The sequence below is a fragment of the Callionymus lyra genome, chromosome 1 (genome assembly GCF_982586985.1).
Source record: "Callionymus lyra chromosome 1, fCalLyr1.hap1.1, whole genome shotgun sequence".
Classification (NCBI taxonomy): Eukaryota; Metazoa; Chordata; class Actinopteri; order Syngnathiformes; family Callionymidae; genus Callionymus; species Callionymus lyra.
In genome coordinates this window covers 18,113,943-18,130,270 of record NC_141818.1, presented here as the reverse complement: position 1 = coordinate 18,130,270, position 16,328 = coordinate 18,113,943, and the positions used below count along the sequence as shown (strand labels likewise).

The 16,328-nt window shown below is 38.2% G+C and overlaps 2 protein-coding genes across 8 annotated transcripts in view; both read right to left on the bottom strand.

Annotated features, from left to right (window-relative positions):
• Positions 1-8,246, bottom strand: part of rimbp2b (RIMS binding protein 2b) — an 88,579-nt gene extending 80,333 nt beyond the window's left edge. For all 7 annotated transcript variants that reach the window (XM_087795833.1, XM_087795879.1, XM_087795848.1 and 4 more), the window contains exons 1-2: positions 8,016-8,246; positions 7,819-7,947 (exon numbers count right to left, since the gene is read on the bottom strand). In XM_087795833.1, the coding sequence (XP_087651959.1) occupies positions 7,819-7,947; positions 8,016-8,081 (195 nt within the window). In that variant the 5' untranslated portion in view covers positions 8,082-8,246. The remainder of the gene's footprint in view (positions 1-7,818; positions 7,948-8,015) is intronic.
• A 950-nt stretch (positions 8,247-9,196) lies between these two features.
• stx2b (syntaxin 2b) lies at positions 9,197-16,328 on the bottom strand. The gene is made up of 11 exons (XM_087805805.1): positions 16,189-16,328; positions 16,048-16,122; positions 15,884-15,983; positions 15,101-15,175; positions 14,971-15,044; positions 14,787-14,895; positions 12,129-12,202; positions 11,923-12,060; positions 11,723-11,833; positions 11,521-11,638; positions 9,197-10,137 (listed from the first exon to the last, which is right to left on the bottom strand). The coding sequence occupies exons 1-10, from the start codon at positions 16,216-16,218 to the stop codon at positions 11,543-11,545; spliced, it is 882 nt and encodes a 293-aa protein (XP_087661931.1). The 5' UTR covers positions 16,219-16,328; the 3' UTR covers positions 9,197-10,137; positions 11,521-11,542.

Here is a 16,328-nt window from a genome sequence, read left to right as displayed (position 1 = left end):
GTGCTACTCCACGACATCCTTCCCTGGGCCGGCGTGCTCACCAGCTCAACCCCGGTTCCAGCCTCACATGCTCTTATCTCCCGCTGATGGATTGTTTGATGTCCTTTTAAATCCACCTATTGACGCGCCATCATTACTGAACCTGCACTTTGGCCATACCTATCAGGGAACTTTAACCTAGCTGGACCATCCTTCATAGACCATCAACCTTTTCTTTCCACGTCTGATTTTTCACATCCACAATCTGATTGGCTTACCTTCTCTTTCTCTTTACCCGGTACCTCCATTTCTAACATTCTTCTACCAACATATTTCCCATTTTTCCTCTGCATATATCTTCCTTCTTCGTCTCCGAACTTTTCTACAAAAGCTGTTCTTCCTACATACTACCAGGAATGTTTCCTTGTCCAGATTTTTGATTAGTAGTAACAAAAGTTGTAGCATTAATTTGCTTGTGTCTGATGACACTGCCGTTTCCATGTTATAAAATTTACATTAATGGAAAAAGAGAAGCGCCATATTTAAAAAAAATGTTTGAAAACTTAATAGTTAGCATTCAAAACAAATAGACAAGCTTGAATAATCAAAATAAGATGCTTTTATTTATATTTGTAACACTGTTTGTTAACAATAGTGGCGATCTTAATGTGAACCAGTAGAATCCTACAGTAATGTGTGTGGTGAACAACATCATAGCTCTTACAGTAAAGTGGTTATGGCTTTTGGTCACAGAAGTTGAGGGGTTAAATCCTAGCCTCAGATAAGATTGTGTTGATGTGTCCCTGAGCAAGACACTTAACCCTGGTTGCTGCAGTTAGTGAGCTAGTGCACTGCGTTGCAGCCTACTCCCATCCGTGTGTGTGTGTGGATAGGTAAAAGTTGTCATCATTCACAATCACATCTGATAAATGCATACATGTGAGTTCATGAATGCTGCTGCCCCATTGAGCTCATTGCTATAAAATAATTTCAAATGCTAAAAAAGTATGATTTTTTTTTTTTTTTAAAGAAATGGAATACTGAAAATAGTGCTGAGGTGCAAGGTGTTTGTAGGTATTAGTATTTGTTATTGTCTGTAGTTATGTGACACACGACCTGTTCAGGGTGTCCACCGCATCCCGCCCTAACTTGCTGGGATAGGCTCCAGCCCTCTCCACCCTTTAAGGAAATAAGCGGTACAAAAAAAAAATAATAATGACTTTGTAATAGTTTTCCCAAAACGCACACCGTCGGTGGGTCAAATAGCATTAAGTTGATCAGTGTTTGTAAGAAGATAAAGCAAAAAAAAGAGATTCATTTTATTTGAATTACTACTAAGCACAATAATAAGATGGTTATTGTTATAATTCTGTCTTGGCAAAATAATACATTTGTTCGTACTATTCATCATGGTGATTTTCATGATTCTGCGGTTACAGTGGCATCATGCAAAATATAAACCATAAAATCTAAACTTGTTTCCAACTCAACGTGAGTAGAGAAAATGACAAAATCTCTCTGCGAGGGAGATTTGCACCAGAGGTCTTCTGATAGTTAGGTGTCTGGAAGTGGGCCAGATCCCAGCGGTGCATTAACCTGCACCTGCTCCTTAAACAGCACCTTTTATAGATTACTCACAGGCTACTTGAAGAGCATGTTGTAGTCACAGTGCCAACACTGTTGCCCCATGTCACCTGTCAATCAAAGGGACAGCAGCAACGTCGCATCAAAGCGGTGACAGCCGGACGGAGGTCAGGAGTTACAAGAACGTTTCTAGTGCCACTGTTTGTTCGGAGACGGCAATTAAACCTGTCTGAGACTTTTTCGTTATTTTATTTCCTCTTGTGTTTCCTGGCAGGAAGCAGCTAATGTCGGGAGAAACTGGTGTCCTTGGTTTCAATTTCTTAAATATAACGTCTGCTTTCTATTGACCCGATCATAGTATTTGTGTTTATGTGTACGTTCCAAGTGTCCTCGTGGTTTTTGTGGTTTCGTTTTGCTGAATGTAAAACTACTCTTTTCGTCTGTTGAGTTTACAGTACTTTGAACCATTTTTTTTTATATATAGCATTTTTTGGTGTGTAAAATCATGCTAAACGACTATTTAATTTATGTCTACAGCATCTTGTAGCTGGTCGCTGTGTTTATTAGTCAGACAGCAAAATAAAACTGATTAAATAATACATATGCTGAAATACTGTATGTATTGATTGATTTATTACCATTGATTTAAGTTATTTACTTTAGAACAACCCCTTTTATTTTGTCCCTAAAAATAAAATAAAAAAAATAAGAAATTATATATATTTTTTTACCTTTTATGTTCAAATAGACAATAAAGATATATTGTGCTTTTTTTTGTTGGTGAAATGTACTTATTTTGTCCTTATAACGAAAGAAAAGAAAATCACATTTTAATTTTCACCTCTTCTTAAAGTCACAGTATGCAATGTAGCTGTCATTTAAACAAAATAAATATATCACAACATTCAGTTAGTGTTTGAAGTTGCTTCAAACCCTGGTACAAAATTCAAACCAAAAATCCCGACTAGCATGCAACATCCGTAAAGTGTTAAAGTTTAAGATGAATCTTCTTGTGTTGACTACATACAGATGTGTATTTCTCCAGGCCAGTAAATCACCATGACTTCCCAACTAGTCAATGCAGGAGTTCATCATTTTATAATCGCTGTGCGTCCACAACACCAATCCTCGCCCGTTCTTCTATTAAATAATAGAAAAGTGAACGCTGGAGGAAGAGACGTGATGCTCCGGGACAACCTCTGAGAGATGAATGGCAGTGTCTACCTGTCAAGGTGGCAGTGGAGATGCTGGCGCATGAATGAAAGTGTGTCATCGGAGTACTCTCTTAAATCCCTCATACGGGTCAAGACTGACAGTCCTAATTATAGAAGCTCTTCAAATGAGTGACCTTGGGAGGCGGTAGGGAGGCGTTCCTACCTGGATTCACCAGCAAACACATGATAAAAGTATTGATGAGTTATGAATTTTTTCTTCTGGGGAGTGGAAGCTGCTCGGTGTTCTCCCTACAACATCCACAACACTCTTCCTCTCCACACATCCATTATAGTCGAGACCCTGGGTGTCAAACTGTGAGTCGTGCAAACACTCAAGGACACCATTTGTCTATGTTAAAAAACCATGATCCACGCCGGGGGTCGCCCCAAATCCCACCGACTACAGCCCATTTCCCACATTCATTAATACAACTTCGTTAACCTTGATGACACATCTGCAAGAGTAGACAAATCCTCGACGCTGTCACGGGAAATATAGCTGGATCAATCATCGACCGGCCAGACCCCAGCCTCGCTCGAAAACATCTTACAGTGTCCCCAACAAAAATCACCGACTCTGCATGTCATGTACAACGTCCTCTGGCTCTACTTCTGCTGTCAGACCTTGCAGCGAGGGGGGGGAAAAAAAAAAAGAAGCCTCATGCATCATTTGAGACATGCAGATTATTCTAAGGAGCTTCATGTGTGTGGAAGGAGGCAGAGGGAAGCTGACTGGACTGTAAATAGATTAGGAAGGCTCTCCCTGGAGCAGCACGAGATTCTGCAGCAGAGGCAGGACAACACGCTCAGGAAAAAAAAACATGGTTTTGACAGCAAGACAGTGGAGGGTACAGTACCTTGAGGCTTAAGATGAAAATGAGTTGTCCCTAATGTTGTGAAGGGCAAATCCATCTGCAGCGGGCGACGCTTATTTCAGCTCAGCAGCATAAAATGGTTCATCAGTGGACGGCAGCAAAAAGGCAGGCAGCACCGTGAGAGAGGGAGACAGGCAGCAAGCATCATTCAGCTCACACTACCATGGCTGTGCAGCAGAGCACAAACATCAACACGCCCCCTTTCTCCCTCTCCATCTCCCTCTCTCCCTCTCTCTCTCTGCCTCTCTCTCACACCGTTAGTCACATAGAGGGTGCAGAGGCAGTGCAGTGCGCAGCATCACTCCCTCATCAGGATTTTTCCCCCCCTCTCCATCACAATTGCTCTGTTTTATCCTCACACATGATACTGTCAATAATCCACGGCCACTGGTGAGCAGTAATTATTGAAGCTGGCAAGGTCATGTGAGGTTCTCAAGCATCCCTGTCCGTCCCCGCTTATTGTTTAGTTCAAGATTATTATTCCATTAATTCCAACGATTATTACGCTTCCGAGGGAGGTTAATCTTGACGAAACCCTTCGTCACTTGGCTGGTCACCACCGACAATAGCGGCACCATGACCGTCCAATCACAGATCAGGCGACCAAGCCCAGCAGGGTATTAAAGCGGATTATTTGGGCCACTGTAGGGAGATGTGGAGTAAAGCAGCTGGGCGTGTGTGTGTGAGATGAGGCCGCCCCCTGTGGCTGGAAGCAGTAGTGCACTCTGTTGTGGGAACGCTTGAGATGCAGGACCCAAAACAGATATGCTTTCCTAAGCACAGATGCCTAGCAACAACAGTAGCTGCTTACTCTCTGTTTAGAGCACTTCTGGTCCATGGGGAAGCACTTTGTAAAACCAACCCACATCTCATACTTGTGGTCGTCCAAGCACAGCAGAGATACTAACGGACCACTTGAGATTCCGAAGTTTTATATTAAAACGTATCCAATAATTAAACACTTGAGTAACCAGGGATGTTTCTTAAACCACTTATTTTACACTGAAGAATTATATTTTTAACAACATAAATATTTATTTGTAGAAAATATACACATTTGTTTGTTTATATTGAGACACCTCTTTCTTAAAAATATATGTTATAAGATGAGCCATGTTTAATAATGAGAATCCAATCCAAGCTTTTGCTTTTGGTAAAAACCCTCCTTTGTCCTTTGTCTTCTGTGGTACGTGTTTTTGTGTAAGTCTGGTATATATTCATATATTTTGCCTGCTCTTTTTGATAGCCTTTTTGTTAATAAATCAGTTTGTTCATCATTCCAGTTTCCTGCCTCTGCATTTGGGTTTCCTGCCCCGAGTTCTGACAGTAACCTTGAGTATTGTTACTATGCACCACTCTGGGGTTTTTTTAACACCGTATCCAAACATGTCCTTTTTCATGTTTCCCTATATCCCTTTGCTATCTTTAAGAAAAGCACAGATCAAGAGCTTTCAGTTGGTACACACCAATATGAAGCACCAGGGCATAACCAAGAGCACATTTGAATGTAGAGGTAATGGAGAAAAAATAGTTTGTCCTTCAAGAAGAACATTTTTTTTTTATTTTGACTTAACATTTGGACGCCCAACATAAAGCTAAGTATGGCTAGGAAAACGACACCTATGTCATGTCTGATTTTATTTTGAAACCTGTTTGTTTGTCCTTCCTGAGTTCCATGGCGCCTGTTGCTCTAACAGCAGCTGCAGCTCGTCATGCAATCACCACCTCGCCAGCAGAGCTTAAAGCCACCTCTCCTGCAGCAACAGGCGCCAGATTATAGTCGTCACTCCCTGGTATGTACGTTCTAAGTTCTCGCTGTGATCACTTTTTTTTTTTGTTCTTGGTATTTTTGTTCTCCTTGTTTCTGAGCCTGCTTTTTGTTGTTTTATCCAACGTACTTTTTTTTAATAACAGCTCTCTTGTTTTTTCAGTCCCCTTGAATGTTGTTCTTTTCTTAGACTTTGTTTTTTATAAACCATTGTGATTATAAACCCTTTTTGATTCTTTCCATGTTTGTCTGTTTGTGTGGTTTGCATCTGCACTTGGGTCCAAGTCAAGTCAAAACCATCACAACCTCCAGTAGGTATTAAGGGTAGAAGTTCTATTTCTCGATTGTTGAAAGTTGCACACTCCTAATTGGTAACATCCATCTAAAATATAAAGTCACAGTTTCTTGAGAATACTCTCTATTCTATGAATAAGTAATCAGCTGGCGTCAACTTCTCAGAAGATCTTCTTAAAGAACCAAACCTGTTCAGACAGCTGTCAGAGGACGTCAGAAAGGAGAGGACGCGCTTCAAGGCATTGACTAAGCAGAGTGAGGTAGGTTGGAGGTGTGAATAGAGATTCACATATTTGACAGTTTTTGGATTATGAATACATGTAAACAAAGCTAAAGTGTCATAAGACTGTTAATGCAAATTATGACTTGTTCATACTAAACTTAAATTCAATTGTAGAGGCTCACTGGGCGAAAATACCGGTTCATAGAGGGCCTTAAGCGAGCAAGACGGATGACCCACTTAGAGGACGACACCCACTCTCATAATAGGAGTCAAATATTCTAGCCTCGTTCTTGACTCGCAGCAATGACACTTAAAGATATTCATATTAGATTCATAAATCACTAGAAAATTGGTATAAAATGAACACTGTTGTCAAGTCGCTAAAAATTACTGATTTTATGTCAAACTTTGAAACTTGAAGAATAAGTAATCAATAACAAAAAAAAAAATCAATTTCAATGAGGACAAAAGACAATACAATAAAACTGCAATGAGGCTTTTTTTTTCTTTTTTTTAAAAGCACCACTACATAACAATTATTTTCTTTATTTGAATGATTTGTATTATTTTTAACAGTTCTAACTTGTATAGCAGTATCTCTGTAGTTATTATAACGGTGTTCTTCACTACATAACTTTGTCTGGACCAACCCCAAAACAAACACAATATTCAGATCTCATACTACCTGGTCAGGAGCAATATTTGGGTCATTGACAGTGATGTACAGCTCGGGGAGAGGGGGAGAGAGAGATGTCGCTGCATCTCTTTTATAGCAGTCAAAAGTAATCAATCTGAAAGAGCTTGCTGAAGATTAAACTATGACAACTCCAACCCCAAGGATGCTCATGTACAGCCTCTCAATTTCACACTGGTTTTAACAGACATCACAACGTTCCAGTTTTTGCTCGACACTATTGGTTCCTATCTTTTTTTTTCAACTATTTTTTATTGGTTTAGTTACTGGATTTGTTTGTTTTTATAGTTTTTCTCATTTAATTATTTTGTTTATACTGTTTTATGTGAGCTGTTGACTTGTGTTACTCATTCTGTGTTCTGCATCTAATCGCAATTGATTTTGCGCTGTGTTTTGAGTGATATTAAAATTCTTTAAATTAATAATAATTCTTACATAGAAGTGCATGGATACCGTGTTGCTCTTGTTTAGCTATTTTCGTGTTCATGCTACAGTGGCAAATGTTACAGTGAGGATGGATGATCTTCTCTTCAAAAAGTCATGATTTAAAAGTGACCAGACATATTAATTAATTCCTTCAAAAAATTGGTTCATTTTATTACTGAAGCCTTGATATTTGCACACATGAGCAGCAAACACAATGCAACACATTCCCACTATGCACAGCTAATAACAGTTCAATCGTTATATCCCATAATGCAGCAGGTGTGACAACAATCTCCTCTGTAGAATCCCCCACGTTTTATACTTTTTTTTTAAACTGACATGTTACATAATAGATAAGCTCTTGGAAAACTTGACACAGTGGTCACCAGCTAAAATATATATATATACTCAAAACAAAACTGTAATATCCTGGTCCATGCTGCACTGCCCCCTTTTTTCATCAAATTTGTCATGGTAGTTTTGAAGATAATCCTGCTGAGGGGCGAGCAGGCAGCCACAGATGTGAGTAACAACCCAATCCATTTTCAACGAGACATCCGACAATTCCATTACTGTTGTTTAAAGAGAATCATGACGACAAAAACGGACCCGGCTGCATCTGGGGTTTTTTTTTTTAAGTGAGAGTGGAGATGAGGGCAGGATGAGTCCGCAGGCATCAACAAGTACGGATCCTGTCATCGTCCGGACCGAAGCCTTATTCATCGAAAGCTGGTTAACACCAAGATGGAAAACAGGCTGACCTTATCTGTGGCTCTCATCCGACTCTTACTCTGAGGAGCTAATCTCTGCCTTTGATTCCAGATCACATCCCTCTGACTGTGTTTCAGGAGTTTCTGCACCTTGCAATTCTTCTGGCAGCCCATCGTCCCCTAGGAAGTAAGCACAAGACGCACGAGTCCTCAAGATCTCACTGATGATGTTCTTTTCCAGAACCTACCATGATAGATTGGTGTGCATGCTTCCCCAAACGCTTGTCATGGTCAGCTGTGCCTGATGATGTCATAACTCCACACAGCACATACAGATTATAAATATCCGTATTCAGCAGAGTTACATAATAGAGGATGTTGGATTATTGTCGGCGGACACAGACAGCAAAGACTGCACAGCTGCCGCCGGAAATGCACACAAATCCCTTTAAAAATTAAATTTTGGCGTACTGTAAAAGCTCTTTTACATTTGACCATATAAATATATTCTATCCGGAACACCATGTTTTAAGAAGGCAGTTCATTTTACCCCCTGCTTATACAGAAACACATGGAGAGTTGTCAGTCTTAAATCTCTGTCTTTCCTCCTGTTACAAAACAGAAGAAAAAAACTGAAATATAGTGCAAGTCTTAATTCAAATGTTGCTCTGAGACTGAGCTTACATCAGATAATAAGACAGATGGATGAAATGTCTGCCATTTTCCTGAAGGATGAGCAGATGAGAGGTTTGGACCAAATTAAAATCAGTCTGCCATTATTTTTTTCGTATATAATTTCAAAATGTAAAAAAAAAAGAATGTTATCAAATAAACAAACATTTTATTATTATTTGTTTAGGGTTTTTTAGTTACACAAAAGTACATTATTGAAAATACACCTATAACTTTATTAAGTTTTAACTACATGAGTTTGGTATTTTATTATTTTAAGAAGTTGATTTTGAGCTTAAAATGACAAATCAAAAATAAAACAAAAAACTAAACAATTAAAAAAGGTAGCTAATAAAAATAAGTTAATAAAAACTTGGATCTTCTTATTTTTTCATTGGTTATGAATGACAGATTTAATTGTTGCTCAAACCTCAATTAAGACATATCAGGTTGACATCTAGTATTATGAACATCAACCAAGCATTTACACTGATTGAGGCAGAAAGCCAGAAAATTCACTTTAATCCCACAATTCACCCAGTACTGCTGGTATAAACTTCTTTAAAGTATGTCATTAAAAAGCATATACATTGACATTTTTTTAAACTGCTTGATAATTAAACTTTGAACGTCTCGTTGACTGAAAAGCTTGTTAGAAAGTGATCCCTGTCTAGTTTGTTAAGATAAAAAAGAGAAATTGAGCTAAAATAAAACGCAGTTTATATTTTTATTACAAGCCTTTAATCAACCACGGACACTATAAAACACAACTCACAATATGATATAAAATCGAGTTGACTCTGAATTTCAAATCCATCCTTTCATCCATTCTCTTTCACATATCCCCTCCCAGCTACTTGGGGTAAGAAACAAGGGAGGCTCTGAACAGTAGTGATAGTAGTAGTAATGTCTGATGAAGCTTCATGGAGCAGAAATCTTTAGTAGCTCAGTAGGTGGCGCCCTCAGTATTCAAAATGATGAGAAGTTTCGTTAATGTTGTTCAAAACCGATGGATACTGGAGCAGAGAGTGACATCTAGTGGACTGCTACATGAAGCTTCATCAATATACAATATACTACAGATTACCAGTCACAAGGCACATAAACAGACAATATAGAGCCATTTATGGATGTTTTTGGACTGTGGGAGGAAACCGGAGTTTCTTAGCAAGCATCATTCAAATTACTAATATATTAAAACATTTATTTAACTTTTCTCTTGTATTCAGCACACTTCATTTTGTATGTACAGAATATGAACAAAGTAATCCAAAAATATAGAATTACACATAAATATTTGATCCACTAAATTATACATTTGTTAAAGTACAGTTCAAATATTCTTGACACATTTTGCTACAGACAGAGGAAGTGGGACTGGACGTGGAGCACTGGAGTGATGTGTCAGAGCTGGTTACATCACATCGGTGACGGAGGATCATAGCTGACAGAGGAGTTTATCACAGCAATATATATTGCTCTTGAGCGCTGTATCATGAGCTCTGATGTTTAAAGGAGAGTGGATCACTCCTCGCCGCGGTCAGGAGATCTATCTGTGATGCTGCCGGACACTGAATGACAGTCTTATTATAAAGCCGTTGTCTGTCGGATCCTGAGAGGAACAATCCATCACTCAATGGCTACTATGATGAGAGAACTGAAGACAGAAGCAATCGCACACATGGTGTGAAGAAGCTCCTGTGGAAGGTAGAAGACATAATAATGAGACAATAATTGCAATTTTTATTCTGAGAAAAAAGATTTTCTCTATTTTTTTTTCCCTCTGCCTAAACCTTACTAATGGCAGTTGGTTGCCAGAACATTAGCTTTCCTGTATGGTAATATACACCTTAACCAAGGTAGAACCTTCGGGGTATTAGCCGAAGCAAAGAAGCCCAGACTTTCTTTTCATCAGAACAATACCGACAATACCGAGGCTAAATGGGAGAGTCTCTCCAACCTGTCATATTTTTCTATCTTTGTAATCTTGTTGCTAGTTGGATATGGAGGAAGCACTCTATGAAACCACCCGAGTAACTGTCTATTGATGTGGAGGAGCAGTGGTTCTACTTTTATGAAATGAATAACTTTAAAGTAAATTGTTGTTTCAAAGGTTAAATATATAACCTCAGCTTTTAAAGCTGATGTTTGGACTCATTTTGGCTTTAAAATGTAGTTTAAAGTTAAAAAAAATTAAACATTGATGCTGGATATTGCATGTTGCGCCAGGTTGTTTAGGACTGTTAATGCACTTCATTGTTTTTTGTTAATATAAGTTTACATGTTTGTTCAATATTTAGTGAAGCACTTTCCTACAAGCACTTTCAGCTCATTTATTTGTGGTAAAAGCATGTAAAAAAGTGTTGTTTTAAAGAAACAATGTATTTTTGTTCCTACAGTATCGCAATTTATCACAATATATCGCAATATATCGTATCGTCACACATGTATTGTGATAGATGAGAGATGGTAAATAAACTTGCCAATAAATTGAAAGCTTCACCTTTTGGCTCAACTCTTTCCTCAGCATAAACGACTAATACGATATAGATATAGAAAGACTGATGTATTGTTCAGTTTTACTATTTAACCTTCACTACCCAAACCCCCAAGATACTTGGACTCTACAACGTAGAGATGATCTCCCTTCAGCCAGGGATAGAAACTTCTGTTGCTTCTGATTCTTGCTAGGAGCCAACTAAGGTTCATTCTAAGCCATATTCAAGACTTCCCTCTACACAGAATCCTCTATCCTTTTATGAGTAAAGAGGCATTCCACAAATCAACAGAGAGAAACAATCTAGACAGGTTTTCTTTCTCGGAGCCCCAGGGTTTTCTTTATTTTATTTTGTTTATTGTCCTGAAGTAGAAGTAAACAAGGTTGAGAATAATGTGGTGAACTTGCCTGAAGGCAGTACGGTTAAGACCTATTCTGATCAAAAATGTAACTTTTTTAACACTTTAAAAAGTGTTTTTAAAAAGCTTTCATCCTTAACTAGCGGAAAGAAACTGAACCATAAAAACCTTGAAGTTGATGTCAATAAAAGTTGACAGTAAATGAGTGCAGGTTGTTGTTGTTACCTGAGTCAGTGATCACAGCTGCTCATTTCGGAGGTTTGGTTAGTCCAACAGACAGGCCGACAATTAACGCAATGACGGCGATCAAGATCAGCACAGCAAAAGCAACGATAATGCCTTTCTGTCAGAAGAAAGAAAAAGTCTTTAAAGGTCAGCGTCATTCAACGGACAGAGATTGTGGATGATTTATTTATTAACAACTGACCCTTCGAGACTTTTTCTGGTATCTCACTGCTTTTTTGGTTTCTTCTTTTGCCTTAGTGATGAACTCAACAGCACTTGATACATTCTTCTCGATGTTGTTGACCATGTCTCCCTGTTTATCGTTGACAGTTGAACGGCGTGACCGCACATATTAGTTTAGGGTTGACGATCCTTCAATACATTAAGCGAGATCAAGGTTACCTGAGTCTCCACCAACATTGCCATGTCCATGAACATGGCATGAAGCTCTCTGATGCTCGTCTCCAGACGAATGATGTCCTGATTTCGAGATTCAATCTCGTTTAGGGCTTGACGTGTTATCTGGGAATCTGAAATGATCTACCGGAAAAAATATGTATTAATTTAGCAACATCTACCAGCAGGTGGCAGTGTTGGTGAGCGCTTACATCAGAGGCAAAGATGGATGGGTTTCCACTCTCCAACATGTCTTCAAGTTCTTCAATCGAGGTCACTCGTCCAGCTATAAGAACAAGACAGTGTTATTTGTATGTATCTGAAAGATATTGGTGTAAAAAGAGCCCTAACTTCAGAGAATACACAAATTATTATTCACACTTATGTTATGTATTCAAACCTATGTTTGTCTCCATAAACTATATAACTGACAGAAATGATTTATTGAGAAAATCTGAAGATGAATAAGTTTTTGTCCTTTGGTGATCCCACGACAATCAAGAGACATAACCTCTCGAGTGTTCCTTGCCTCAGGCAGTCTTCCAGTTGGACAAACCTGAAACGTCTCAACAAAACACCTCTCAAGACCCAGGCTACCTCAACAAGCCTCTTTTCAGTTGGTTCTAATTTGAACCTTTTCCGGATGACCAAGCTTATCACCTTGCATTTACTCTGAGGGGAATTAATTTACCATCGAACTTTACAACACAGTATCATAAGACATTTTTTACAATGGGAATTAACTTGTTTTTACTGTTATTTTGTTATCTATTTTCCTTGTGCTTTCAGGACTTAGGTGTGGATATTGCTAATCATTTTGCCGTGTATAGAGTTTAAAGTTGTATATACTTAAAGAAGATTGTGTGCGATATCAAACTAAAACTGTATTTTAATTAAATTATTGGCATTAACTAGTTGTTACAGTTGTAATTGTGGTTCTTATTTAAAATGTGTTTTGCAGACTATTTGTTTATATTCTGAACAAATGTTTTAAAACCCTGTCTATGTGGAGAATTTATTATGAGCATTAGAAATGATAATGCATTTATAGAGCTTTATAAATCAAGATTTGATTGCCTATATTCATAAATGGTGGAGGTGTCAAACGCAATCATACAAAGGACAAAGATCTTTTAGCAAACAAGGTCACGAGCGAAGCAAAATGTGTATTTACCAGGTATAGGTGTTGTCAATAATATGCTCTGTTCCTTGTGGTATCTTAAACACTGATATCTTAGGGGGTAACAACATCAACATTAACATTAACATTAATCTACATTAAGAACCACTTGCATGGCCCATGTAATGTATAGCAACTTACTACAAGCTTTAGTAAGAGACTTAAGTCGTGGGCATACAGAGATATAAGTCAAGTGGAAACACTGTCTTATTTCATTACAAATGAAACAAGGTTTTATATTTTGAAATCATTTTGTGAATAAACAGAGGTGCTTTATTTGTAATAACCCTGACAAGGTTGACACTTAAAGCTCTTTAAAGTCATTATTAACTACAAAATTATTTAATTTTATTATACATGCAAGTGGCTATTTTGAGTCTTGAAACTAGATTGATAGAAAGTTATTAAAATTATAAAGTGCTATCTAGCTCATGAGTGTTTTATTCTTTCAAATAAAGGTTTATAAATTTGTATGAATGCTGGATTTATATATTATATTTTCATTAAATGTAAAAAGAAACAACAGCATTGAGTCATCAGTGAGTAGTCGAGAATTGTCAAGTGTTGCACTTGGGACTAAGTATAGATCTGTCGGAGGAAAAAAGGAGCTCGAGGCTCATTACATGAAAAACAATAAGAGCTTCCAAGTGCCAGAAACTCTAAAAACAGAAAGCTGTCTTTTCCTGCAGCCATCCCTCCTGTTGTACACAACTCTCTCGGGAAGCTGCTTGTTGCATGTCACACATCGACGTCCCTCAGAGAGCTCCGTGAAAACACATGAAAACACTCCGGCTGGACACAGTGGAGGGACCGGTGGGAGCGTGAAAGTGGTGATTTAGAACTTCAGGTTTCAATGTGAAATATATCTCGGCGTGTGTCACACACAGGTGTACCGAAGTCACAGGCCTCAGACGCCTTGTTGCCCTGACAACACAAACACACTGGGCGTCTCCAGTATCACGCGCCTTCATCTGCAATGTGGAGAACTGGAGCTTCTCATTAAAGTCGGCCGTAGGGACTGAGACAAGTCTGTTTCCTTTGCACTGTCTCTCTCCCCATTTGAATAAGACTGTATACCTTCTATATCCTTACATAGGTTCTTAGGAGCAGGAAGATTAATCACTAAAAATTAATTAAACGTTTTATAAACTTAGTCGTTATCAAACAGATAACGTAGAGTGGTGATTCAAAACTTTTATGTCCTACGCACATTTTAGATTGTATATAAAATTACGTTTTTTGTCTTATAAAGAAAGTAAGATAAAAGATGGCCAGAAATAATTGAATGCAGGATATTGTTTTTATCATTGAAGTTGATGAGGGATCTGGTGTAGTGAATAATATTAATAGTTGTAAACTTTGTTTTAAATACAATAATTATTTATAAAGATCAAATGTAGAATACATATATTTCTTATGATTATTTTAATGGTTCTCAGTTGGTCAGGTGTAAACTTAGTTTGATGTGATAAGATGAGATTTGATGATGATGTGATTGGTCACGTATTATTGGTACTTATCTGAATTAAAACAAAATATCTCTATAATCATGGTAATATTTGAAATGTATCCACAAGTGTTGAGTGGAAGTTTAAGGGGAAAAAACAACTTTTCTCATTTATTTTGTATTTTCTCATGATACATGTTTGTTGAAACTGGAGTTAGAGATCACTAGAGAGTTGTCACTCACTGATCTCCAGCTGTCTTTGGATCCTTCCTTTGCTTCGTTCCCGAAAAGACACTTGAGTCTCATTGTACTGCGTCATGACGTCCACAAACTTCCTGGACAGAACCGTGTGCTGCGGTGGAAGGAACGTGTCATTCATACAGACCATGGTCTTTAATATTCTCTTGTGATCGCAGCTGCAACAAACCTGTGTTTTTTGGATCCTGACGTCAACTGAAGATCTGGTGAGGGCATCATCTTTGGGCATGCTTTGCTCAATTGCTTTGAAGCAGAAACACTGTCAGACATCAGATCTGTAGCCCCTCCTCTCTACTTACTCTTAAGTTTTGTTCGCACCACATTGGCATTTCCTTTGATATCATTGGTCAATGCAACCAGCTGATCCTTGGTACCTTTAAACACAAACATCAAATGAGCAAAACAAAATATTAATTAATCTAATCCTAGAAGATAATCTGTCTTGTAAACATGTGACATTGACTGAGCTGCATTGGGATGTTGACACTTCAGAGAAGTTTTCAACATTTCGGAAACAATGTCACATGATCTGACACATGCACTTACCATTAGATGACACAGATGTCATGAAAACACTTCAAATTGAAATTAACTAACTATTAACAAACTTAATGAAGGTTTGTAAGCACTGAGTTTGTCCGTCATAAACAATACCTCGACCCGTATATAATGACATTTATTTTTAGCTTTCTTGAGTATTTAGGGTTACGATTTTAATATTTAGGATGATAAAATTTAATTGGAAAGTTTACACATTATTGTAAAAGTAGACAAAAGTGGCTTGAAATCATTAGGATCGTTCCTCCCTCTCTGAGAAAGAGAACAACATGTGCAGACAGAGGTGTATATTAAAGTTGCTGTTGAAAAATCTACCCAGCTTCAGACTAATCTAGATGGTATGAGATAATATGATATTTTTAAATACTGTCAAAGCATAGTAACCTGAAGGTGGTACTTCAGACTCAATTTAATGTTTTAAAAGAGTCTTGCTTGGTCAAAAAATACCCGTATACTTTATTTGTAATCTCATGTAAATACATTAAAAACACAGAATTTCAGGTTTACTTGTAAAAGAAACGTACTGTCGTCTGGGTGGGGAGCAGACAGGATAGTGCTGTGCATCTTCCTCACTTCCTCCACTTGATAAGCGATTTTATCAATGAGTCCTCTCACTTCTTCCACCTGCACGAGTCAGTCCATTAGAAATGAAACGTTCACTCAGCAACATTTGAAAAGTGACACCCACTCTTCTAAAGAAAGCTTCCATGAAGCCATCTCGTTCCACTGAGATGACCGCGTCCTCCTCGGCTGGCGTCCTACTCTGTGCTCCAAAAAATGGAAGCTAAAGAAAGGAATATATTTGAATAAAGAAATGAAAGTCACTTACAGCCGTGAGCTCGGCGAGGCGGTCCCTCATCCCGCCGATCGGTTCTGACCCGGGACGGAACAGTTTAGTTGCGGATCATCCCGAGAGTCCAACAGTTGTCGTGCTTCATTCAACGAGTAAAGTAAGAAGTTGTATGACGC

Bases quoted from the DNA above. Each gene is read 5' to 3' on its own strand.
- stx2b (XM_087805805.1), bottom strand. From the start codon at position 16,218: ATGAGGGACCGCCTCGCCGAGCTCACGGCT. The intron at 16,123-16,188 runs GTAAGTGACTTT...TTTGGAGCACAG, and splicing joins GCCTCGCCGAGCTCACGGCT to AGTAGGACGCCAGCCGAGGA. The intron at 12,061-12,128 runs GTAAGCGCTCAC...TTTTTCCGGTAG, and splicing joins CATCCATCTTTGCCTCTGAT to ATCATTTCAGATTCCCAGAT.